This window comes from Carassius gibelio, chromosome A6 (assembly GCF_023724105.1).
Source record: "Carassius gibelio isolate Cgi1373 ecotype wild population from Czech Republic chromosome A6, carGib1.2-hapl.c, whole genome shotgun sequence".
NCBI classification, from domain to species: Eukaryota; Metazoa; Chordata; class Actinopteri; order Cypriniformes; family Cyprinidae; genus Carassius; species Carassius gibelio.
Genome location: NC_068376.1, coordinates 26,582,855 through 26,608,555, shown reverse-complemented (window position 1 = coordinate 26,608,555; position 25,701 = coordinate 26,582,855). Strand labels below are relative to the sequence as shown.

The window sequence follows — 25,701 nt, the reverse complement described above, 5'->3', positions numbered from 1 at the left end:
ATTTAGCATGAACTGTACCCAAGCAGGACATTTTTCCTGCTCCTGGAACAACATTGCTATCTACCATTCACATTTTAGGGTTAGGTGGAGAGCTGAAGTCAATCTTATGATATTGTAATTTGCCTTTGATTTCAAGTCTAGGTCAGGTTTTAATGAGCAGTGTGATTGTTTATTGCAATGTTGTCCCAGGGCCAACAAAAGGTTGTTTGTACAGCTGGTATGTTTGAGTTTGTAGAGTAACTCTTCTTTCATAATACAGCTTTCGTGGAGGCCTGGATGTGGCACATGGACAGACAGGAAGTGAGTCAGTCTATCACAACTTCCACAATAAAGAGATAATGTTCCACGTGTCCACAAAGCTCCCATACACTGAAGGTGATACCCAGCAGGTAAGACCTCATGTTTTGTTTTGTTTCTCCAGATTTTAGATTCCTATTCTTAGCTAAATCAACTTTTGGTAACCTGTAGAGGGTGGGTAAATACATGAGCATGCTTAGGACGAACCACTAATATTCTGGGATATTGTTTTATGTCACATCTCGTATTAGTTTTGGGAATATTACCAGTTGCAGCCCCCCCAGAGTTGCTTGGCCACTGTGTTATGCACAGACCAACAGCATGCTCTGTTAATTAGCAAGCAAACCACACAGTGCAAAGGACTAACCCTTGAAAGCCATCTGTTGTCATGCATGCTTTGCTTTGCTTTGCTCAGAGAGAGAATGTCACCTAGGGGTTTGAGCACAGACAAAGCTGAGCACTAAAACACACCTTCTTTGGTATGGTGCCTCAGAGGCCAGAGATGACATATGAGTACAGACTCATCACCTGCTGCTTTTTAATCACTATTGCACGAGATATGTGATGTCATATGAGAGTTACAGTATAGCGATATGCTAATGGCCTCCAGACTGACACGACAAATGTGTTTTTTTTGCCTTAAAATGGTTCGTTTCTATCTAAAAACATAATTTTGACTGATGTTTGCTACAGTGCTGCAAACATGCTCAATACATTTGATTAATTTCCTGAGCACTGTTGATGATAAAGACAAGCAGTTTTCTTTTGAACATGTGAATGTCTGTGAACTATTTTCTGTTATGACAGCACTCTCTATTAAGTATTTATGAGCAAACTGTGAAGACAAGCCAACGAACGGTTCAACCGAGGAAAGCTAATCGGATAAACCTTTGAAGATTTATAGAAGATAAAACTGACACCCTGCAGAAAGCTAATAATGTTTTGTTGCAATGTTAAATCAAGTATAAATGTAATTCTTGTTCTGACGTTTAGGGCTTTGACATCATTGGTGCAATAAGACACAAATCAGTTTGTAATATGTATAATATTATGATCCAATATTGTTATTTTGTGGGAAATGTAATGATCTTTGTCAGTATATAGGTGAATCTCAAAAAACATCACCACAAACTCAAAAGGAAAAACTGCAGTGCAACAAAAAGGAATATGTTCATAATATACCATACAAAATCATAAAACTATACTTAATTTGTATGCAGTGTTTGATTGATTTTCTTTGTTTTAATATTTAATTTAATGAGAAGTATAATCTGGTCTAAGGAAATGAATATTTTGTATTTATAATATATAATAGATTTTCTTTTCTTTTTTTTCTTTTATTCTTTTTCTTTTCTTTGTATTTCTGAACATTATCATCTACAATCAGTGAGCATAAATATGAAAAGTATGACAATTTAGTGTGGGTCTACTCATAACTTCATAAATGTGTAGGCATGAACAAAATGTGTATTTATTTATGAGTAGGCCAATACAAAATCTTCAAACTTTTTAATTTTTTAATTTTTTTTTTGGTCACACTTAGAACAAACTTGTTTTCTGTATATTACCAGTAAGAGACAATATTAAAAGAAAAACTTTATGAAAGTGAAAGTGACATTCAGCCAAGTATGGAGACCCATACTCAGAATTTGTGCTCTGCATTTAACCCATCCGAAGTGCACACACACAGAGCAGTGAACACACGCACACACTGTGAACACACACCCGGAGCAGTGGGGAAACAACAAGGAGTGTGTTTTATTGACATAAAAGTTTTATAATATTATTATTATTATTATTATTTACTTTATCCCTTGTAAGGGAAAATTGTTTTGGGCAATACAGATAGACCACGTGACAAGATTCCTGCATTTGTATGCAATCATGTTCTTATATATAACTCACAATCTGATATAACAGTGTTGATTCTGTTCGAGAACACAAATAGAAATTTTTCAATGGCATGATCTATTTTAGTTTTCAGTTCAAGTTTTTGTTCTGGCCAGTCTGTTCGAAGAAGTGAATCTTAAATCAGTTGTACAGACCTTATGGGCAGCTTCCTCTTATTACTTCACAGTTTTGGTTGTCTTGGTGTGCCTTAATTTCAGCTGCAGAGGAAAAGGCATATAGGAAATGACATCGTGGCCATTGTGTTCCAAGAAGAAAATACACCGTTTGTACCCGATATGATTGCATCAAATTTCCTTCACGCTTACATAGTGGTGCAAGTGGAGAACGCCTGCACTGATAACATCCTTTATAAGGTAATTGATCTTGTTTGAATCTTTCGAAATGAATCTTGAGCCATGGATTGCTTGGCATAGGTGATTACATACAATGTTTTGATTCAGTTCTGAAGTCATATAGAAGATTTCCAATATAGCAAAACAACTTTGTAAATAATTTTCTTGAAGCTTTCCTGATATGTGTCATCATTTCTTTTGTGATATTATAGGTATCTGTGACGGCAAGAGATGATGTGCCTTTCTTTGGCCCTGCCCTTCCAGACCCAGCGGTCTTTAAAAAGGTACATCTTTTCAGCCTGCGTTTATGTCTTGGAACTAGCTCCACATGGAAAATTCTACACATCCTTCAACTATGGAGATTTGTAGATTGCTGCATGCATTTGTTTTATCGCTCGCTGTGCATTTGTGAATGGCTTTCTGTGTCTAATTTAGACTTTGTTCATTGTGTTTTGTTTAGAGTCCAGAGTTTCATGAGTTCCTCTTGACCAAACTGATCAATGCTGAATATTCCTGCTGTAAAGCGGAGAAGTTTGCAAAGCTGGAGGTGAGAAGGGCACACACGCATGTGTTTGTGTTTATATTTGTTTGGGAGCATCTGCGTGCATATCACTTTAAAATGTCTTTGTTCTCCAGGAGAGGACACGTTCTGCTCTGCTGGAGACTTTATACGAGGAGCTGCATGTGAACAGCCAGTCCATGATAGGACTCGGAGGAGATGATGACAAGCTGGAGAATGGAGGAGGCGGTAGCAGTGGCTTCTTTGAGTCTTTTAAGGTAGAATCCATTTGAATCTCTTCAAGTTGTTATATAGGTTTTTTATTTGTTTCAATATTTACTGACAAAATGATGCTTGTATATGACAAAAGAGTTCTGGTGATTAGATTAGATTAGATTAGATTCAACTTTATTGTCACTGCACATGTAGGTACAAGGCAACGAAATGCAGTTAGCATCTAACCAGAAGTGCAATAAGCAGTAAGTACAGAATAAAGGTCTATAATATGTACAATAACTATACAGGTAAGTATTATGGACATAATTTACAGATATTAAATACTATAAGCACGATATACAGATAGGTGTACTATGAACATACTATACAGATGGGCTATGTAAAAGTGTATGTACACTATAGGCAGAACTATGAACATAATTTACAGTATTGCAATGGACAGTAAAGTGCATAGAAAAAAATATTTCAATGTGCAAATGGATTATACAGTGTTCCTGGATGAACAGGCAGTAGTGCAAGTAATAACAAGTTACTTTTTGCTTGTTGTGAGTAAATAAATAAATCAGAGTGTTGAAGAGGGGGAGGAGTCTATGTGTGGTGTGGGGGGTGTTGAGGGGTGTCAGAGGGCAGAGTTCAGCAAGGAGACAGCTTTAGGGAAAAAGCTGTTCCTGAATCTTGTGGTCCTTGTCCGGAGGCTCCTGAAACACCTTCCGGAGGGGAGGAGGTTAAACAGTTCGTGGTCAGGGTGAGAGGAGTCCTTGAGAATGCTGCAAGCTCGACGTAGACAGCGTTTTTTCTGGATGTCCTCAAGAGCAGGAAGTGGTGTCCCTGTGATGCGCTGGGCAGTTTTCACCACCCTCTGCAGTGCCTTGCGGTCAGCCACTGAGCAGTTCCCATACCAGACTGTGATGCAACTGGTCAGGATGCTCTCGATCGCACACCGGTAAAAGTTCACCAGGATGGTTGAAGACAACTGGTTCTTCTTCAGTGTCCTGAGGAAGAAAAGGCGCTGGTGAGCCTTTTTGACGAGGCTGGAGGTGTTTGTAGTCCAGGACAGGTCCTCCGAGATGGTGGTTCCCAGGAACTTGAAGCTGGAGACACATTCAACAACCATCCCGTTAATGTGGATGGGGTCATGCGTGCTTCCTTTCTTCTTCCTGAAGTCCACAATGAGCTCCTTGGTCTTATTGGTGTTAAGGAGCAGGTTATTGTCAGCGCACCATGTGGCCAGGTGCTGTATCTCTTCCCTGTAGGCAGTCTCATCGTTGTCACTGATGAGGCCAATCACCGTGGTGTCATCTGCAAACTTAATGATGGAGTTGGATCCATGCACAGGCTTGCAGTCGTGGGTGTAAAGGGAGTAGAGGAATGGGCTCAGCACACAGCCCTGTGGTACGCCAGTGTTAAGTGTGATGGTGGTGGAGTGGTTGTGGCCTGACCGAACATGCTGAGGCCTGTTGGTCAGAAAGTCCATAATCCAGTTGCAGAGGGAGGTGTTGATGTCCAGGTCTCCAAGTTTTGTGGTCAGCTTGGAGGGAATGACGGTGTTAAATGCTGAACTGAAGTCAACAAACAACATCCTTACATACGTGTTGTTATGGTCCAGGTGTGTGAGTGCAGAGTGCAGCACTGTGCATACTGCATCCTCTGTGCTCCTATTTCTGCGGTAGGCAAATTGGTGTGGGTCCAGTGTGGGTGGGAGGGAGTCTTTGAGATGTGCTAGGACCAGTCGCTCGAAGCACTTCATAATGGTGAACAGCAGAGATGACTTTTTCAATTTGCATACTGTAAATCCTATATGTGAGATTAGAATTATTGCATCCAAAAGTGTAATATGCAAAAAATAGTGTGATATTAAAGTATGATTAATGCATTATACATTGTATATTGTATGTGTGTAAATTATTTTTTCAAATGTTTTTGAAAGAAATCTCTTAAGATCACGAAGTCTGCATGCATTATGTATTAATATTGTTTCCTATTTAAATATATTTAAAAAATAAATGTAGTTTATTCATGTGATTAAAAGCTGAATTTCCAGCATCATTAATCCAGTTTTCAGTGTCACATGATCCGTCAGAAATCATTTTTAATATGCTGATTTGGTGCTCAAGAAACATTTACTGATGATAGTTGTGCTGCTTAATATTGGAACACGATGTGGAAACCATGGTCATTTTCTAAATATTTTTTAATCTTTGATAAATAGAAAGACAAAAAAAAAACCAGACAAAAAGAGCTGTAATTTGAAATATAAATGTCATAACTGTCACTTTGATCAGTTTAATTAATTATTGCTAAATAAAAGTATTAATTTCATACAGTTTTACTGACATCAGTCTTTTGAGCTGTAGTGTATTTAAACAGTGTATAATAGAACAATTAAATGTTTCTAACGGCAGTAAGTTACAATTTTGATATAATTTTTTGTTGAAACATTATATCCATGTTGATTAATCAATTAAATCTAGTAAAAGAAAAAAGTGCACTGTAAGTAAAAGTACATTATTTACATTTTGCACATTTTGGCAAATAAAGAATTGACCTGGTGTTCTTTGCATACTGACATTTTTTTGAAATCTTTTAGCATACTAGTCCAATCCTAACCACTTTCACTCGTTCACTGTCCTTCACTCTCTCTAGCCCTCCTGGTTCTCATATAAGCAGTTGTAGTGTCCTCTAGTGTTGTGTTGCAGTGATGCAGTGCATTGTTTTTCTCTTTCCAGCGAGTAATCCGCAATAGAAGTCAGTCTATGGATGCCATGGGCCTCAGCAACAAAAAACCACACACCGTCTCCACAAGCCACAGCGGAAGCTTTACACACAACCCACCAGACGCCCCCAAAACACCCGGCATTGTGAGTATGAATGCCCTTGTGGAGGTCAGCCGACCTTAAATTGTTTAAAAGACACAACATCTTGCTAAAAAAATGCAGGCTGTCATGAGAAGCCCCAAAACAATGTGGCAGCTTTAGTTTGTGCCAGTCTGCATGCCTCTGATCCCTCAGCCCAACAGAGTCACAGCTGGCATCCGTCGTGCCCTGCGACTGCGCTTGACCTTGTGCTTGAATCATCATGGCACATCTGTGAGGCTTGTGCTAATGGTAGACCAGGTCTTCTCCTGCCATTTCTGATCTTTATCATTTCACCATTACAAAAGAAAAAAAACTGATTTGTAATTGGCTCTTATGATCTCTTTGGTTGGTGGTCGGTAGAACAGATGGGGCTCTCCACAAGTACCGTCCCATCTCCATTGCTGTAACAACAAGCACAACAGCAATAACTGTGAGAGCCTTTCATGACAGGCGGACATAACAGCCGATTAGCCATCCAAATGTACTATTAAATCTGACCCAAATGTGATTTCTCCATAGTCCTTGATTATTCCTGGAAAAAGCCCAACCCGTAAGAAATCTGGTCCATTCAGTTCCAGGAGGAGCAGTGCCATTGGGATTGAGAACATACAAGAGGTTCAGGAGAGAAGGTACGAAAAACAATGTAGGACAGCCTTTTCTGTTAGTAGTTGAAGCGATTTTATCACAAGGTTTTAAACAAACATGGGTTGTTAGTTTATTCAAAAACACATGAAAATGCAATTCATACAGACATTGATGTTTTTGAACAATGTCACAGTGGCAATTCTGTCATCATAACAGAACAAATGGCATACATTCTTGTAAAGCGTAATCCATTACATTTCATTAAAAGTAAAAAAACATATAAAGAAATATAACAAAGACTATAATCTAATCTAGTAAGTATCTGAAAAATAAGTATCTTTTTAGGTCTGGTTAATTCGGTCTCCAATATGAAAAATGCAGTTCTGAAAACAATATTTAAGATGTGTTAATCATTATGTTTCAGCAGTCGCGAGGTGTCCCCTAGTCCACAGAGGACATCTGATGGTGGACACACCACTCAGGACTTCAGATTAGACAACTCATCCAGTCAGAGCTCTCCTGAGATGCAGATCACCAGGATTGGGTGAGCACCAATGAAACACTGACATTGTTTTCCTGTAATCACACTCTAATGCAGGGTCTTCCTGCATATGGATGGTCAGTTTTTCACATAATCTGATCTTTACATTCCAGGAAAGGTGTCTATGATCATGTGAACTAATTGTTTTTATTTACTTCCTAATATTAGTTTTGCTATTTTGATGTTTTTTTTTTATATATATAATTTATTCCTGTGGTGCAAGGCTTAATTTTCAGCTTGATTACTCCAGTCTTCAGAGTCACAGGATCTTTCAGAAATCATTCTGATATGCTGATTTGCCTTTGAAGAAGCACTTCTGCACTATTGCTTAATTATTATTATTTATTTTTTTTTGATGAATGAAATGTTGAAAAGGACATCATTTGAAATATTTATATATATATATATATATATATATATATATATATATATATATATATATATATATATATATATATATATATATAAACCCTTTTAAAATCTTTACTGTCACTTAATTTTTTCCTGGATACAGGTATTCAGTTATTTTGTACTGACCCCATACTTCTTAACTGTAGTGCATGTGGATCAAAAACATATTTCCTTTGAAAATTAATACTGTTACACTGGGATTTATAAGCTTATTTTTGTCTATTATTTGTATATGTAATATGCTCAAAGTTGAATAACATGTTCATGTGTAGTAAGTAGTTTGTTCAAAGGGAGCTATAGGTAGTTGCTCACGGGCCGCTCCTTGTGAGGTTCAGATCTTTTATTATCCTCTACATAAAACCACTCCTAGCTGCAAATAATAGATATTTGCTTTACCATATTTGAGTTTAAACATTACTAGTTTGTCAATGAGTCATTAGTAATACAACTACATTAACCTCTATGAATGTGTTGAGAAGTTACACTAGCAATCACTGAACATGAATATCTCTAGTGCTATCATAACGTATTCCATTATCAAAATACATCTCAAACAACACCCTTTAATCACATGGACAGTGCAGCTGGTGCAAATAAATCAGTCTAAAGTAGTTTCCAGGTGCAAAGGTAAAAAAAAAAAAAGTGAGCAGCTTTTCCTTTTACAGTATGTGCAGCTAATGTGTGATACAGTAATCAAAATGTGTTTGAATTCAAAAGTGAATCAAATACAGTATGCCTCAACCAACAATATTAAATCAAAAAGGACATGCATCTACTCTTTGACCAAATGTATTTAATGGTGATTAGTTAAAAGAGTGGTTCACTCCCCCAAAATGACACATTTACTCACCCTCAGCCCTTTCAAGACATTGATAAGTTGCAAAACAAGTTTTGAAGAAATGTTTAGTAAATGAAAATTTTGGTGTGAACTATTCTAGCCTTTCAGGTTGATTTGATCTCTTATATGTGCATATGCGTGTGTGTGTTTGTAGTTCGGCCCTGTGCTGTCGAGCTCCCTCCATCCCGGAGTCTCAGGATCTGTCTCGCTCCTCGTCCAATGCAAGTAGCTTCACAAGCGTGGAGGAAAAGAACGAGCAGGAACATGAAGTGACAGAGGACTACGACACCGGACTGGTATGGTCACAAACACCTGACTCATCATTGATCAATGCATGACTCATACTTTACTTAAAAGATCACTACATTGTGATCTAACTGTTTTCACTGGATAAAATTCATATATATTCAAACAAACTGACAGGCAGAAAAAAACACCTTTATTTAAACACCCATTCTATTCACAGGCAAATGTATACAGGCTTAATGGAATTTGCATTTAATTGTCTGAACAGAAGTATCAATACACCTGTATAATTTGGCAAGACTGAATGGTTCTGTTGTTTGAATATGTTTTTCATTTTTCTGGAACACAGGAGAGTCTGTCTTCAGCTGGTACGCCTCACAATCGAGATTCCTTCACATACAGCGGTGTGTGGTTGGAAGACGGCTCTGGTACTGCTAGTCAGAGCGGCTCACAGGGTGAGACAGAATAAACATTTCACCTCCCAACAACCCAAGCAAATATTTATTACATAATGATCATTTATGTGTTTGACTGTTCAATTTTTGTGCGTGTAAAATGCTTCATTGAGGAGGCCAGAAATATGTTGTGCTCATCTTGAATATTATGCAGTTTACCCATCTTAAAGGATTAGTTCACTTCCAGAATAAAAATGGCTGATCATTTCGCTATATAAGACTCTTATTCCCCGGCTGGGATCATGCAGAGCCCTTTGAAGCTGCACTGAAATTGCAATTCGAACCTTCAGCCCATTGGCCACCATTGAAGTCCATTATATGGAGAAAAATCCAGGAATGTTTTCCTTAAAAAACTAAATTTCTTTGCGACTGAAGAAAGATAGACATGAATATGGATGACATGGAGTGAGTAAAAGATCAGGAAATATTTATTCTGGCAGTGAACTAATCCTTTAAGCCTGTATAAGACAAATATTGCTTATTCTACAACCCTGTAATGTAGCTTCATCATTAGCATTAGCATTAGCTCAAACAGTAGAGGGTGATTGTTGACAATGCCAAGGTCATGTGTTTGTTTCCCAGATAAAGACAGAAAGAAAAAAAAAAAGTGAGAAAGTGACGTGACATTCAGCCAAGTATGGTGACTCATACTCAGAATTTGTGCTCTGCATTTAACCCATGCACACACTCAGAGCAGTGAACACACATACACTGTGAACACACACCCGGAGCAGTGGGCAGCCATTTATGCTGCGGCGCCCGGGGAGCAGTTGGGGGTTCGGTGCCTTGCTCAAGGGAACCTAAGTCGTGGTAATGAAGGTGGAGAGAGAACTGTACATGCACTCCCCCAACCCACAATTCCTGCCGGCCCGAGACTCGAACTCACAACCCTTCGATTGGGAGTCTGACTCTCTAACCATTAGGCCACGACTTCCCATATCTACCAAATGAATAATGTAAATGATATCTTTCCTGATAGGTAACAGAAGCAAAAAGATTATATGAGATATGATGCATCACAAACAAAATACACCATTGACAGACCAACAACCTTCCTACTGTGCTTATTTTACGTCTATTATTTCAATCAGAAGTGAGCTAAGATGAAAATAAAATCATTGGAGATCTGTTTTTAACCTGTAGCAACCATAATTAACTATAAAAGAATTTTTTTGCAGCTGTGTATTATGAGCAAATATTGTCTCAATAATACTAAGGGAATATACATGATGAAATTAAGGCCCACAATAGAGCCAGTGTTGTTTTAGTGTTATTGATATACTGCTTTAGTATTTATTAATATTTTGAATTAGATTTAGTTTTTATATTTTTAGATTTCATTTGAATTTTGTCTTTTTTTAAACTCCTTTCACTATAGGTCCCTTTCGACAGCAATCTGAACCTCGTCCAAAAACAGAGAGACAACACTCGGTAAGAAATGTGCTTGCCATAAGAACATGCCTATCATAAAAAAGGCATTTTTATATAGTCCTACAGGCAGAGCAGAATAAAAACGTCCCGTATAGAGGTTGGAAGATGATTATGAACCTTGACTAATGTTATAAGTGGATTTAAGCAAATAACTAAACTGATATTTACCCTTTAAAGTCATAGAATGACTGTTTCTCTCTGTAGCCGTACAATTGCTCTTGAACATCAGATCTAATGTCGTTTTTCTGCACAGAACTGCTAGCTGTCCTGTAAGCTGTAGATGGCTTCATGGATGTCCATCAACAGGTTAGGAACAGCAAAAAGTGGATTTTATCTGTTTTGATATGTTTATTGGGTTTATCATTTGATTATAGTTGCATTGTTATACCTCTTAAAGACCTAATTTAATCCCTTTATGATTTTTGTTAAGGCATTTGTACTGATATTTGTAAAGTAGCATGGCAATCGGAAATTTACATTACAAATCAAAAGTTTGGGATCAGTAAGACATTTAAGCATGAAACTGATATTTCTATTCAGCAAGGATCAAAGGTGACAGTAAAGAATCCTTAAAGTATCACGGTTTTCACAAACATATTAAGCAACACAGCTGTTTTCAACATTGATAACAATAAGAAATGCTTCTTGAGCAGCAAATCATATTAGAAGGATTCTGAAGGATTGTGTGACACTGAAGACAGGAGTAACCATGCTGAAAATTCAAAAATAAATAGCTTATTAAAATAGTTATAAAAGTTATAACATTTCTATCTTCACTGCTTTTACTGTATTTTTGTTTTAAAGAAATGCAGCCTTAGTGAGAGGGAGAGACTTTCCAAAAACATTAAACAGTCTTACCAACCCCAAACTTTTGAACTGCATGTACACTATATGCATTTGTATAAATCTTATTCTCTTTAATCATTAATTATGTTCTATTTTCAGCATTTTCATAAGCTGCCCTCTGCAGCGGACACTCGACGTGAGTTCCTGTAGAGACACAGATGTGAATGGGATCGAACTGCTAGCTCCAGCCCTGCGGCGCACAGTCGGGCAAGTGTGCATCAGACGGACTCAAGCCCTTTATCTTCTATCATGTGGCTGTTGGTCTGTAGACAAAATAGCAAACCTGCCTGGCTTGTGCTGAAGGCTGGTACACGTCTAGAAGAACAGAAAAGAGCTGCCAGCTGGCAATGAATCACACATGATTATGGCCTTATCATAGGCTGCTTGCTTTCTTTTCTTTTCTCATTCAGTGGGTTTGGGTTTTATTTGTCATATTTATTTATTTATTGAGGCTCACTGCGGTGAGTAGATCTTTTAGTTACGGGGTGGTAAGCTGTCACTGCTTACGACATCTTTAAGAAAAACAAATGAGGTTCAGCATAAACCCATCATGCACTGTAATACACATCTATGTGTGGTTCTGTTTTGTTGTCATAATGTAATGATGTTGAAAATGAGTATAGGTAAATGTTAAATGTTGTTCTTCAGCATAGTTCTCTATCTGGCATCGAGCACCCAAGCCATTTCTGCATCCCATAATTTAGGATTAATAGATCAGGTGTGATATGCTGTTTTAAATATTATTTATTAAGATTATGCTGTTTTACTGATCAATATATTTTTGTAAGGCCGCAGCTGTCTGTGTGTAATCTGTGCACTAATGTAATAGTGTCATGTTTTAAAGATAGCTGTGCAGATTAAAACATCAGTGTCTCTCAAGTCAGATATATTGAAGTCCTGAAGACGTTTTAGCTTATATTATATGTGAGCAATATGAATGTAAAGCTGCAGACACATGTGATCGTGGATGTGGATTAGGGAATACACAACGTCGGAATATATTCATCAGATGCTTTGTTCAATAGCAAATGTTTTCAAACCCAAATACACGTTTTATTCGTTTAATGATGAAATGACTATGTTTGCAAAGACATTTTAGTCACTTTACAGCTCCTTAAAATACGATGGTATTTACTGTATATGATGCACATTTCAAAGAATAGCATGGTATTACCATCATCGAAGAAACATGACATGACAGTTTCATGTTCAGAAACATGACAATACCTTGGTACTTTTTTTCTAAGATGAATATGCCAATTTGCTTCTTGTTTGAAGAGTTACAGTAGAATTTTTGCTTGCTTGGGTGCTTCCAGGGGTGATACTTCTATAACAGTTAATTGAAAGGAAGAAATATTTTTGGCTGGTTGAATCCATACGTTCACTGTGTCAGAGTCCTAAGTCTCTGCTGATTAGTCGACTGTACAGAATGTGTTTGCACATGTTAAAGCCATGAAGCACAAACTCATTCCAAACAAACACCGACTGCTTTCTGCAAGTGATTGTTGTCCCTTACAAGTGCTTATTGTGCTACTTTATGAAATGTTTCACTGTAAATACAACATTTTCTCCCTTTTTTTGTAATAAAACAAAATAAATTGCGTTTAATAAAAATCAGAGGGGTAATTAAATGTTTATTTATTGCTGTAAATGGAAATTATAGAAAAATCACAGATACCCAGTTCTTAAATCAAATTCTCAGTCATTAGAAGTAAGGCAACACAGAATAAACATTCATGGTTCACAGTTAAGAAAGACTTTGTAAACTTTTTGTTAGAAAAAGACAACAACACAACAGTTTAACATTATTTTGAACCACTTTTCAAAGCATTATGTAGAATTGTGTAAGCCCTTAATTCTTTTTTTTAGAAATCCTGAAGCAACACCACTACAGCCAGAGAAGGAACTATACTGCTAAAACGAGGCCTGGGGCCTCATTTATAAAACTTTGCGTAGGATTTGCGTCAGAAGTGGCGTACGGATGAAACATAGGACGTGCGTACGCACAGAAATATTCGGATTTATAAAACCGTGCGCACGCACATCCTACGGATTTTTCCCTTGATAAATCACAATCAATTCTAAATGTAGCGCAGCTTTTGCGGCTTCATGACACGCCCATAGTTGCCCATAGATAGTCCGTGAAACGCCCACAAGTTAATATTCATTGATTGCGAAATCATGGCAAACACAGAGAAGAAATCAAAAAAACGTAACTTCACTCAATGTGAAGTAGAAGTTATCATTGGTGAGGAGGAAAAGAGGAGAAAAATGTTGTTTGGAGGGCACAGTGTGGGCATTACTAATGCCAAAAAGGCACTTGAGTGGCAAACGGTGCCAGACGCCGTGCTGTAGCCTCACAACCTCGGACCGTGGCCGAAATAAAAAAGAAATGGTCGGACATCAAAGTCGAGGCAAAAAAACGTCTAGCGCTCCATCGCCAGAGTGTGTCTGCCACGGGTGGGGGAAAGGGGACACCGGAGCTGACCCCTCTTGATGAGAGACTAGCGGCAATTATTGGGGAATCCCTATTAAGTGGAGTGGTGACTGAGGCGGAGGGGGACACTGACGCGCCAGATGCACCGGGTGACACAGGTAAGAGAAATAAGTAAAATGAATGCAGTCAAGTCACATGTATGCAGGCTACACAATTACAGTTTATTAATATAGAACAATTTTATTTCAGTTGCTGGGTGTTCCAGCGGGGCCAGTGGTTACGATGCTGCAGCTGAGCAGCCGTCTGGACCCAGCGTCTCCATGGCACGCGGCTCTCAACCCTCCAGCGGTGGACGTGTCCTCACCGATGCAATAATATTTTCCACACCTTTTGTTGTTCTTTACAAGCGACGCATCACTTCCAAACGCCTCGAGTCTGCGTCCAACACTGCGGTGTCTTAAAATAAATGAGTCATGGGTTGACCCAGGCCACCGAGCTACTACATTAGTGAGCAACATGTCTGCATCACAAATAATTTGGACATTGATTGAATGAAAATGCTTTCTATTAATGAAGTATTTTCATTAACGTTCGGTGCCCTTATGGCAACATGAGTGCAGTCAATAGCACCGATGACATTTGGGAAACCATACATAGCTGCAAATTTAGCTTTCTTGTTTGCCTGTTCACCTGCCGTGTATGGAAACTTTATGGAATCATGGGACGAAGCTATTATGCCTTTTAACACGTCTGGCATTACCCAAGTAAAGGGTCGGCTGAGATATTCCTGACCTGTCAGCCAATTCCCTCTGAAAAGTGCCAGTCGCCAGGAATCCTAGTGTTGTTAGGACTTGAAGTGGGACTGGCACGGCGTGGTTCCTCCGAGTGCTCCTCTGTAACGCCGGGCCCAAAAGCCCGCAGAGGTCCAACAGGACGGCTCGAGGAAGTCGGAACCGGCTCATAAGCCACTCGTCCTCGTTTGCCAGCAAGTCTTCTTGCTGTCTAAAGATGCGTTCACTCCGAATTCTTCCATTTGCCACATCTTCTAAGAGCGCAAGATCAGCCATTGTGCGTCATTACGCATTGTGATGGGGCATTTTATTTCCATCCATTTAATGGCATCTGACAAGATACAGATGTCGGTAATAATCGACGTGGAAATGGGAAATTGTTCAGCGCCAATGTAATTTCTTGTTGCTTTCTGAATGGTTAAGACATACGCCATACATTGTTTTATCAAAAATAAAACAAACTAAAGGCATATGCATGAATACCATAATTCCGTAGCTTATGAAGAAATGTTTTACTATGAAAACAACTTTCCCCAGTGGACAATTAATACATCTATCTATCTATCTATCTATCTATCTATCTATCTATCTATCTATCTATCTATCTATCTATCTATCTATCTATCTATCTTTCTATCTATCTATCTATCTATCTATCTATCTATCTATCTATCTATCTCCTTAATTATCTATCTATCTCCTTAATTATCTATCTATCTGTCTAATTGCAACTATATCTGCTCCGCCAGACGGACACATTGACGAGAATATCAGTTTTGTACATTATTTCGTTCTGTTAACTATATTATTTATGAGGATGAATTGCACAACATGCCAATATTGCAGAACATATTTCACTTTTCTTTTTGCAAATATGTGTTCATTTGAATTTCTGTTGTAATTTTCGTTTGATTTTTTTTTGTTTGTTTCACTGCTGATCGATCAAACGGGTGTTCGTGCAGGCTGTTAATTGTAAGACTTGCTTTGTGAAGTCTTCATGTTATTTATGAGAGGCAGTATTGTCATTTTCACTTTCAGTTTCACGTGTTTCTTCCATCTGCCGACGGTGTCGCCATTTCTCATTTCACCCGTTTTTGTGCGTACGCCTGGGTCAGAGCTTGCGTGAAGGACCGCACATTTTCCCGTCAAGTTTGCTTTTTATAAATATCAATTATTGCGTAGAGAGTGGCGTACGCCTTCTTTTGTGCGTACGCAACGTTTATAAATGAGGCCCCTGGTTATCAGAGGAAAGTTAGAAGAATTTTACAAAGTACTAAAAACTGTTGTCTGCTCACACTCATGTTGTTTCATAAGTCCATGATCTGCTGTCGTTCAAGTTGCATTTACTGAAAATCAGCAGCTCTCAAATCTCAACGTGTGGGTGCAACAAAAGGCTTTCATCAGTGAACAAGCACTTCTGTCTGCTCCTCATAGAGAGCTGTTGTATGAATACCAAACCGTACACAGTGATATGAATGATTTCTCATTCGGTTTCGGAGCTTGACAGCATGAGGGTGAGTAAATCATGAGAATGTTTCATTTTTAGATTAATTATCCAGTTAGTATTTTACTCTATGTATTGTCTATTGCCAGAACTAACTACTGTGAAGACTTAATAGGGCATCACTTAAAGAGACTTGGTCTAGTCGCTTTCTCTCACAGCTCTAGGTTCCACCATTTGAAAGGTGACCGCTCTCGAAGAACATTGGAACCGCAGTGAACTTCGCCCAGCAGTTTGTGGTACGGGGCAAAGTCATCAATGAAGGTACATTTGAGGCCCAGAGGCTCCAGAAGAGAACACACCTCTGTCTCCAGAGCACACCTGCCATTCACCTTCGGCCCAAACGGTTTTGGGATGCCTAGCTGATCCCCCAACACGATCATGTTCACCTGTAGGTAAATACAGGTAATGCATCAAAACAAAAAGGACATTGCAATGGGAAAACTATAACAGCAGATTCCTCAAGCAGCTGAATATAGGAGCATAGGTTCCTGATACTTCACATTTAAGGTATGCACTGTTGTGAAGATTGATAATAGCAATAAATGTTTCTTGAGCAGCAAATAGCATATTAGAATGATTTCTGAAGTATCATGTGACACTTTAATTTTCAATTACAAGAAAAATCAAATAGTCCTAGTGTGAGTGGGCTTTCAGTTAGTTCTTGATTATGTACCATGTCGGGATAATAAGCCACAGCCCTCGTTTCCTCTTCTGACAGTTTAAACAGGATGGGCAAATCAATGATGTCATCATCGTCCAACCCCAGCTCTTTCTTCAGCACGTCCCTGTTCCAGTCAATACAGTTCTGAGCGAAAGGTTAGAAGATGCCAGCATTATTCTTTCCCATAATCGGTCAAATCTGGCTGCAAATATATCTACCGTATTTTTCGGACTATAAGTCGCATTTAATTTAGAACCAAGAGAAAACATTACCGTCTACAGCCGCGAGAGAGCGCTCCATGTCTTCAGTGGTAGACTACAGGATAACTGAGCAGCATAGAGCGCCCTCTCGCGGCTGGAGGTGGTAATGTTTTCTATTGGTTCATGTCTCTTAGTTTATTTCAAATTAATTTTGATAAATAAGTTGCACCTGACTATAAGTCGCAGGACCAGCCAAACTATGAAAAAAAGTGCAACTTATAGTCCGGAAAATACGGTAGGTACTGTTTGGACACAAAGCGCTACAGTATTTGTGAATGTTATGTATTTCACTGACCTGCACGTATCGGTTTTCAGCTTGTAGCTTTTTGTCGCTCAGGATCTCATTTACAGAGATGGCCTCTGGCAAACCTGTTCAGGCAAATCTGTTAGCTGTGGCGGATGGTAAACTTTTTGGAAACCGAAAAGTAGTGAGTGTTTACCCGGAAACATTTCTGCTTTTCCATTCCCAGTGATTTGTAAGCTTTTGAAAACTTTGTATCCGGCGTCAGGGCTAGCCAGCAGCAACCTGAATTTCTGAACAATCCAACCATTACAGTTAGCATTGTTTTGGGTATTGGCTATGTTCAGAATAAAGTACTGGCATTTGAAAACATACTATTCTTAATGTATTTTGGATTAAATGTATGCAGCCTTGGTGAGCATAAGAGATTCTTAATTATAACAATCTTTTGACTGGTAGCGTATTGTAGTATTCTGAGCATATCGGTTTACCTTTCGGTCAGGGGCTGGAACAAAGCTCATAAACTCATCCACATGACCCACATACAGCCAATCAGAGTACAGCGCTATTGGCTCTTGAACCTTCTGTGCCCACAGGAAGTCCTGGACGACTTTGGTCATGTTGCGGCCATGTGTTGCACTTCAAATTAAACACTAAAATTATTGATGGATCTTTCAGTTATTAGTTTGTTTATTCGAATCGACATATAAGTGTTTGGAACAATATGAAGTCAATGTATATAACGTCAGTGTTTTAGTAGTGGTTACTGTTAGGAGGTTCGAGTTGAGGTACTTACGTAGGGAACGCCACTCCAATGATGATTCTGCCGAGTGGGTAACTTTTCCCGTTCACTGTGACTGGTGGACTTACTTCCAGGTTACCAAAGGAGTCCAGACTGCTCACCTCCTCATTTAAAGCATACCGTGTGACGTACCCGAAGTCTGGCCCCTGTGACACAACGATTTAGATTATTGAGATCTTTAGATTAGTGCATGCTCAGTGTTGGCCTGGAATAGCATGGGCATTTTGGGTGAATTTGGGTGCATTTATTCGTCTCACTCACCAGAATGGAGTCGTAGGGGAAATCCTGAAGTGCTCCATCACGAGGAGAGTCCAGTACAACAGGGAAGTGATGATGGGGAGAGTCAATGTAACCAAACTCAAGCTCATCCTGTGTAAGGAGAGAGACAGAGAGTGTGAGTCAGTAGGACTTACTCATCTCATATGACAGTCACCTGACATGCTTGTCTAGTTAACAGTACATCAGCCTATGCAGATTTCACTGACCTGCATCCAGCGGTCACCTCGGTTCATGTACTTATGGCATATTTTCAGTTTGTAGCCACACTTTTCCACCAGGTTCCTTATGCTCTTCAGGAATGCGTAGTTATCATCTGTGCTGCAAGAAAGACAAAACAGTCAGTATTCCCCATGACTTACGGAAGTTCTAAGCGGCCATGCATTATAATTTTTTTTCCTTTTTGTTTTCTCGTTTTAACGACTTAATTTTCTCGTTATCTCGACATAACGAAGTTCGTTTTCTCGTTATAACGACTTATTTTTCTCGTTATCTCGACATAACGAAAGTTTGTTTTCTCGTTATAACGACATGACAGTTTTACTGTTGCTATAGTAACGAACTCAACTTTGACAGGCATCTGATGGACCATGCAGGCGCGTATTTTTTTAGCTTTAGCTTCGCCTAGGTAATAAGGTCTACAGTACTGTATATAAATAAAGGCTGATCAATTACTGTTGATTTTTCCAGAGACAGTAATACGAACGTTTTGTTTTTGTAATTAACATGTTTAAATGGCTACACCGCGAAATTAGAGCTGCTTGGATTAAACTCACTTTTCATTTTCCCTTTATTTGAAATAAAATTATATATAATTTGTAATTTGTAGTAGTCATTATATGATGTGGCAGATTTCAGGTGTGTTACAAGCTTCTGTTTGAAAAGTGCGACCATGTGTAGGGCTACGTGTAGTGTGTGTGTGTGTGTGTGTGTGTGTGTGTAGAAAAAAACGATTACAACATTATAGAACAAAACTGAATTAAATTAGCCTATGGATTTTACATATACATCACATTTCTCATTAATATGGTTAACAATAAAGATTAGTAATAAGGAAAAGAAGCACATCAGCCTACATCGTTAAATCCCGTCCTACTGTAGATAAACAGAATACAGTGATGTCAACCTAGGTTTTGATAAGCAGTTATTTTATGACACAGAACGTGTTGGTGAAACTCATGCATCTAGCAGGAACTTAATACACAAAATATTCATATTGATTCAAGCATTTAACATTTATGAATTAATTAAATGTCAGTAATGAAAACTGCACAAATTATAGCGATCACGAGGAAGGTCCGCGTACAGTAAAGTGGATAGTGTACAACACCCCATCAGTTATATTCAGGTCTTTAGTGCCACCTGCTGGCGCAGTTTTGTAACTTCTTAGAGAAAATTAATTCGTTATAACGAGAAAACGAACTTCGTTATAACGAGAAAACGAACTTCGTTATAACGAGAAAACGAACTTCGTTATGTCAAGAAAACGAGAAAATGAAGTCGTTATAACGAGAAAACGAACTTCGTTATGTCGAGATAACGAGAAAACAAGAAGAAAAAATATTATAATGCATGGCCGCTTAGAACTTCCGTAATGACTGAAAGAGTGAGTGGTAAAAAAAAAAAAACTAGGAAAATCTGTATTCATCTCTGGAAAGGCAATATTTGTTATATGATACATGAAGGGTTAAAGAAAGCTTGGACTGAATCACCTGCACACATACACCTCCACAGGTTTGAGCGTGTTTGGGGTCATGATCCAGGGAGAAATATGAAATACCACTTTATCTGTAAAGACTGGAGTTTCAGGGAAACCCTAAGAAAATAATAACAAATGTCATTAGTATTTAGAGTTTCATAACTCTAAACTCACTTCATTTTATAGAGGAGTTATAGTCTAACTTATTACAGACTGCAGAAGTTATTCCATTACATAAAAGCACAGAACGTTATCATGAGAGATCAGCTCAGACTAACCTTGCCACAGGGCTCTAGTAGACTGAGGTTGATGGTGATGAGCCCATCAAAGTCTTTATCAGGGAAGCGAAGACCCTCAACAAAGAATTCCTGTTCAGTTTTGCCTCCTAGATAGGGCACTTCCTGTGTCAGCATGTCCGTTCCCACCACCATGATATAATCTTTCAGGAACAACTTCAGGAGTTTATGCTCTGGTAAGAAAGAAAGAGGACTCATTCAGTAAAATACTGATGTTCCTTTATGATGCATCAGTTTTTTGCTTAGTAAACACTATACAAGCTCCAAAAAACATTTTTCTTCAAAAATGTATACTGAAAACATTGTAATGTATATTATCTAAAATATATTATTCACTCACTCCAACCATCGACTTTCTTTCCTTTTGCGCGAGGTCTGAAGACTCTCACGTTCTCTGAAGTGCTCTGTGAGATGTGCATGGTCAGTCTATAGCCTTCAGGAAGTTCAGCTGGACCGTTGGTGCGCAGGATCATCTTGGACATGTCCTGCAAATCTGCAATTTAAAAAAAAAAGAAAAACTTCCTTTCCATGGCCTGGCATTTGAAGAGTAGAGTCAGATGTTAACTAACAGTTAACAGCTGAATATGCACATAAAATACAATATTGGGTGAAATTGTAAATTTAATTATTTTTTATGGATCTATTTTTTTTATGTATATTTATTAGAACTGTAAGGGTAAAAACTAAGTTTTACTGGACTTGCAATGCATTCTGTCCAAACAAGATTAATAATGAATAAGGAAGTATGATTTTGCCTGCCTATGGTGCTTAAAAATGCTGATTAAATACAACACACTTTAGTACAAAGTCTGTTTACACTTACATGTCTGTGGCATCCCATATCTGACACCAGACCTGCCCAGACTCACCCGAGACTTTGCGGATCTCATCATTGTCACTGTCCAGTGTCTTCTTGTAAGTGGTCTCTGAGTCACAGTTGACCAGCAGAATTGCACCGTGGCCATTTGGACCCCACTTCCATGATCCCTAGAGCCAGAATCATCTACCATCACACATTCTTCAAATAAAATCTTTAATATCTACAATAGCACTATACTGTTGGAACACAGAAGAAATACTTTGAAAGTCAATGGGGTTCAAAAGACATTGGATCCTATAATGGGAGTTGGTTTCTGCCACATAAAATAAATATATATATATATATATACACACACACATTTCATTGCAACTTTTTACTTAGTTTTTGTTAAATCACAATTCTGAGATTTATTGTAATTCTTGATTTTTTTTCTCGAAATTCTGAGTAATATTTTGCAATTCTGAGTTTATCTTTCAGAATTCAGAGTTATATTTTGCAATTCTGCCTTTTTTCTTGCAATCCTGAGTTTTGACTTTTCTTGCAATTGCAAGTTTATATTTCTCAATTCGGAAAAAAATGTCAATGGTGCGATATTACACAGACATGCAAGAAAAAAGTCTGAATTGTGAGATAAAGTGTCACAATGTTTTATTCCACAGCAGACACAGGCTTCCAAACCTGATTGAGTTTGTACTGGCAAAAAAAGAAAACACTGATATTTTTCAAATATCTTCTTTGATGATGGTGCAAACAAATTGAACATTGAATATCATCTAGAAGACTTCGAATTCATCTAAACGAATTAATCCGATCAGACCTTTTTAGCACCATTTCCAAACCTGCAGCAATGAGCCAAAAACAAATCTCCCTAATAATGATGCTACTGAACAAAGCTCACCTTGTTTGGATTGTTTTTCTCGACAACGCCGTCTCGGTCAGCATCTACGTCCAGAGATATCTCTGAAACAGAACAGAGACATCATGAGGTTCACTTGTTCCTTCACAGTCCCACCAGCATGAGGATGTTTACAGTTACAGCACAAACACTGTTTACATAAGCATTATTCATAAACACAGGCGTATGTCTCAGAATGAAAACATCGGAGACGTACCAACAGCTGTTAGATGCAGCAGGGCATCCCCAAGAGCCTCAGTTTTCTCTCCATAGAACCTCACAGAAAGCTGAAACGCATCAGATGAAACAAGCATCATGAGGATCATTGTGACAATTAAGGTGGCTTTTTTTATTATTAGAGTGATTCATCACTGTACTGTAATGATTGCATCAAAATGAATTTAAATGCATTTAGATTTCAAGCAGTCAGTGCTAGACAGTGTTGCAAAAATGACGTGCGATCATATTGACACATTAACCTAGTAGACAGTTTCCTGCATAGACTAGTAAAAGGGTCACCCACATCGTGTGCATCAGAGTAACAAGGCTGACGAGACAAGCCGAGACAAGTTTCCTGTCTGCAGCTCTTGATTTCTTTCAGTTCTGTTTATTTTCTAAAGGACTATGATCTGCTTTCATACTAAGGTTGGTCAAACATCGAGAAATATACCCAAGTGGAATCTGGCACAGAAAACTCCCCCATCACATCCTTCTTTTAAATATTTGTGCTAGTTTGATGCTTTCGAATACTAGAGTCTAGTATTTCTGGCTCGGTTTCAAACATTTTATCTTGTTTAAATCCATTCCAAAGAATTTTCCTCCAAATGCGGAAAATACCACTTTTTTTTTCAGTGTTTGCTCTTAATGAAGATTTTTTTTTTTAGGACAAAGGTGATTGGATGTACTGTAGGTACCTTGCTGTCGTTGGCAGTCTTGCTGACTGCGTCCATGGTTACGATGAGGACAGTGTTTGGGGTGAGGGGGTACGGAACGGCGTTCTTGTCCTTGGCTTGGGGAGTGATCTTGTAATACACGTTTGGGCTGCATTTTACCGAGAAGAATTTGGACTCCGGTGGGGCACACCTGTAGAGAACACACACAATTTATCTATTTCTCTGTAGGATATTACACAAAGGAACTGTATTGCACCATATCAAACCCAACTGATTAAAACAAACATATTGAAATATTTAGAATCAATCATTTATTTATTTTTATTCAGGAGGGACAGATTAAACTGATCAAAAGTGACAATTAAGACATTTTTGTTAACAAAAGATATACATTTTAAATAAATGCTTTTCTTTTGACCTTTTTTTTCCCCACAAAAATATAAAGCAGTACATCTGATTTTCTACATCTGAACATGGATAATAATACAGAATGATTTCTGAATGAATGTGACAATTAAGACTAAAGTAATGATGCTGAAAATCAGCTTCGCCACTACTGGAATAAAAATGTACTAAAATATATACATATATACAAAAAAACTGTTATTTTTAATTGTAAACCTAAAGGTAACAAAGTTGACATTTTGATTTGGCAGCTTCATGTTTAAAGTTATGAATCTACAATGTGGTGCTTAGAGAATTTAATGCTGATGTTAAAAAGGAAGTTCTGTATGAAGAAATCTCTTATTAAAGGGATGATATCATTATGACAAAGTTTTTGATTTACTGGCAAATATGATGTCAAATGATCTGTCCATAATAATCCTGTGGACAACACTTAAAGACCATTTAATATGTCAATTAAAATCTACACATATATACTCTGAGAAAAAAAGAAAAAAAAAACTTTTAAACCATGAGAACCACAATTTTCTGACATGAATTTTTAAGGAGTAATTTAAAATGGATTTCGATGATTAGTTCTAGCATGTCACACCACTGATGGCATGTCACCAACCCAAATGTCACAACTACTGCATTAGTTAGTGGGTTATTTATAATAGGTTTAGGATTCAATTCTGTCTTCTAAGGCAACAGGCGCTAGTCATGATGACGTTGTTGGGGGATTGTCTCTTTCACTGTGGGCTAATAATAATAAAAAATGGATTTTAAAAACCCAAAGAAAAGAGCTATTTGGAGGTTTGGAAGACATCAAATACAGTTGTCGGCAGTGGCTGTTATAAACAGAAGCATTGAGACGAGTTCAGTGATGAATTTAAATAATGTTGCAGCACAACAACTGCATTCATCCGCCTTTGGAACTGAAAGAAGAAATTCTTCAGTCATTAATGCCCCCTGAATTCTCCCAGCAAATATTCAGCGATGCAGAAAAACAAAAACAGATCAATCATGACAAATAGATGTTGATATTATATTTGCAAATATTGAAAACTAAGTTCATTCAAGAAAAATGAATGGTTTAGAAACTTTACAAACAATAGACGATTTTAGTTCTAAATCATGTTTGCAAAACTGCATCACATTCATAACATCTGGTCGGTGTATACACCCATTCAAGTGACTTTATGTTTAGACTGACTGTTTGGGTTCCCAGAGTCTGTAATGAAGTGCTTGTTAAAATAATAATAGACATTTTGAAACGAATCCCTTTTATTTGCAATTCAAATTCTTTAAATATGTTCCTTTGATCTAAATTAAACTCAGAGGTCAGACAGACAGTAACATGCTTTAACCATTTGCTTTTTATATTTTATATACTCGTTACATGTTTGGTCAATTTGACACTGATCACAAACAACGTTGAATAAAATATAAATCATATTAGACAACTAACGTTAGCTAGCAGGAATTTTGTAGCATGTAAACATACATTTTATTACATAGCTACTGACAGTTTTGGTCACCATTCAAACATATACGTTAAGTTACAACGAAAGCGAATAGAGACTCAGTCTGTCAGATCCAAACAAACAATCCGCTCTAACGTATCCTTTTGTTCTCCAGGGAAGGAAACAGTCAAACGGGTTCTGAAGCAACAACAGAGCGAGTATGTTAGCGTTAAATGATAAAGGGACTTTCATTTTTGGGCGAACTGTCCCTTTAAATATGTCAAAATAGACGCCTGTGTTTAATGTGTTTAAATCCCTTGATCCGTCGCGCTGTTTACAAATGCAAGAACGCATCCCGTGTGGTTGCCCTTATAATATAAAACAACGTTCTAATATTAATATGAATCCATTCACGTAGTGCATGAAAAATACATTCGCCCACCTGTTTAAATTCACCGTCAACTCCGTTCCGAGCACATATGTCGTCCTTGTCGTTTTCTCGGTGTCAATGGTAAATGATCGTCGGGGCACCATGATTTCTAAAGATGCGTCTTCCTTTCAAAGTGACTTTGACAATTCCCTTTAACCATTTATGTACTTGAGATTTCGCAGTTCCAGAAAGCCGATTGGTTGACCGAATGCAGGTGGAAGCATGTTTGGGGAAGTGGCCAACAGTCAGGCAGACTGACTGACGCTAGAGGGCGCTGTTAACGCCCATTTGTCCCAGGATTGCGCCGTGTTGCCTCAGCATATTAAACCGTTTTCTTAAATTTGCAAGCACGTGATGCAAAT

General features: G+C 38.0%; 2 protein-coding genes across 7 annotated transcripts in view; one reads left to right on the top strand and one right to left on the bottom strand.

Annotated features, from left to right (window-relative positions):
* The window catches only part of LOC128015897 (rap1 GTPase-activating protein 1), a 69,408-nt gene extending 56,307 nt beyond the window's left edge, over window positions 1-13,101 (top strand). For 5 of the 6 annotated variants that reach the window (XM_052600141.1, XM_052600140.1, XM_052600137.1 and 2 more), the window contains 13 exons: window positions 260-389; window positions 2,406-2,561; window positions 2,753-2,824; window positions 3,001-3,087; window positions 3,177-3,317; window positions 6,003-6,134; window positions 6,651-6,760; window positions 7,141-7,260; window positions 8,661-8,802; window positions 9,102-9,207; window positions 10,586-10,638; window positions 10,892-10,944; window positions 11,584-13,101. In XM_052600141.1, coding sequence (XP_052456101.1) covers window positions 260-389; window positions 2,406-2,561; window positions 2,753-2,824; window positions 3,001-3,087; window positions 3,177-3,317; window positions 6,003-6,134; window positions 6,651-6,760; window positions 7,141-7,260; window positions 8,661-8,802; window positions 9,102-9,207; window positions 10,586-10,638; window positions 10,892-10,900 — 1,258 coding nt within the window. In that variant the 3' untranslated portion in view covers window positions 10,901-10,944; window positions 11,584-13,101. The remainder of the gene's footprint in view (window positions 1-259; window positions 390-2,405; window positions 2,562-2,752; window positions 2,825-3,000; window positions 3,088-3,176; window positions 3,318-6,002; window positions 6,135-6,650; window positions 6,761-7,140; window positions 7,261-8,660; window positions 8,803-9,101; window positions 9,208-10,585; window positions 10,639-10,891; window positions 10,945-11,583) is intronic. The other variant, XM_052600138.1, reaches the window with a different exon arrangement.
* Window positions 13,099-25,577, bottom strand: LOC128015898 (protein-arginine deiminase type-2-like). Its single transcript, XM_052600143.1, has 16 exons — window positions 25,352-25,577; window positions 23,081-23,249; window positions 22,384-22,453; window positions 22,170-22,231; window positions 21,321-21,438; window positions 20,792-20,944; window positions 20,434-20,624; window positions 20,169-20,272; window positions 18,666-18,777; window positions 18,442-18,549; window positions 18,175-18,326; window positions 17,870-18,017; window positions 17,578-17,671; window positions 17,433-17,506; window positions 16,890-17,021; window positions 13,099-16,602 (listed from the first exon to the last, which is right to left on the bottom strand). The coding sequence occupies exons 1-16, from the start codon at window positions 25,441-25,443 to the stop codon at window positions 16,369-16,371; spliced, it is 2,013 nt and encodes a 670-aa protein (XP_052456103.1). The 5' UTR covers window positions 25,444-25,577; the 3' UTR covers window positions 13,099-16,368.
* Between the last annotated feature and the right edge of the window lie 124 nt (window positions 25,578-25,701).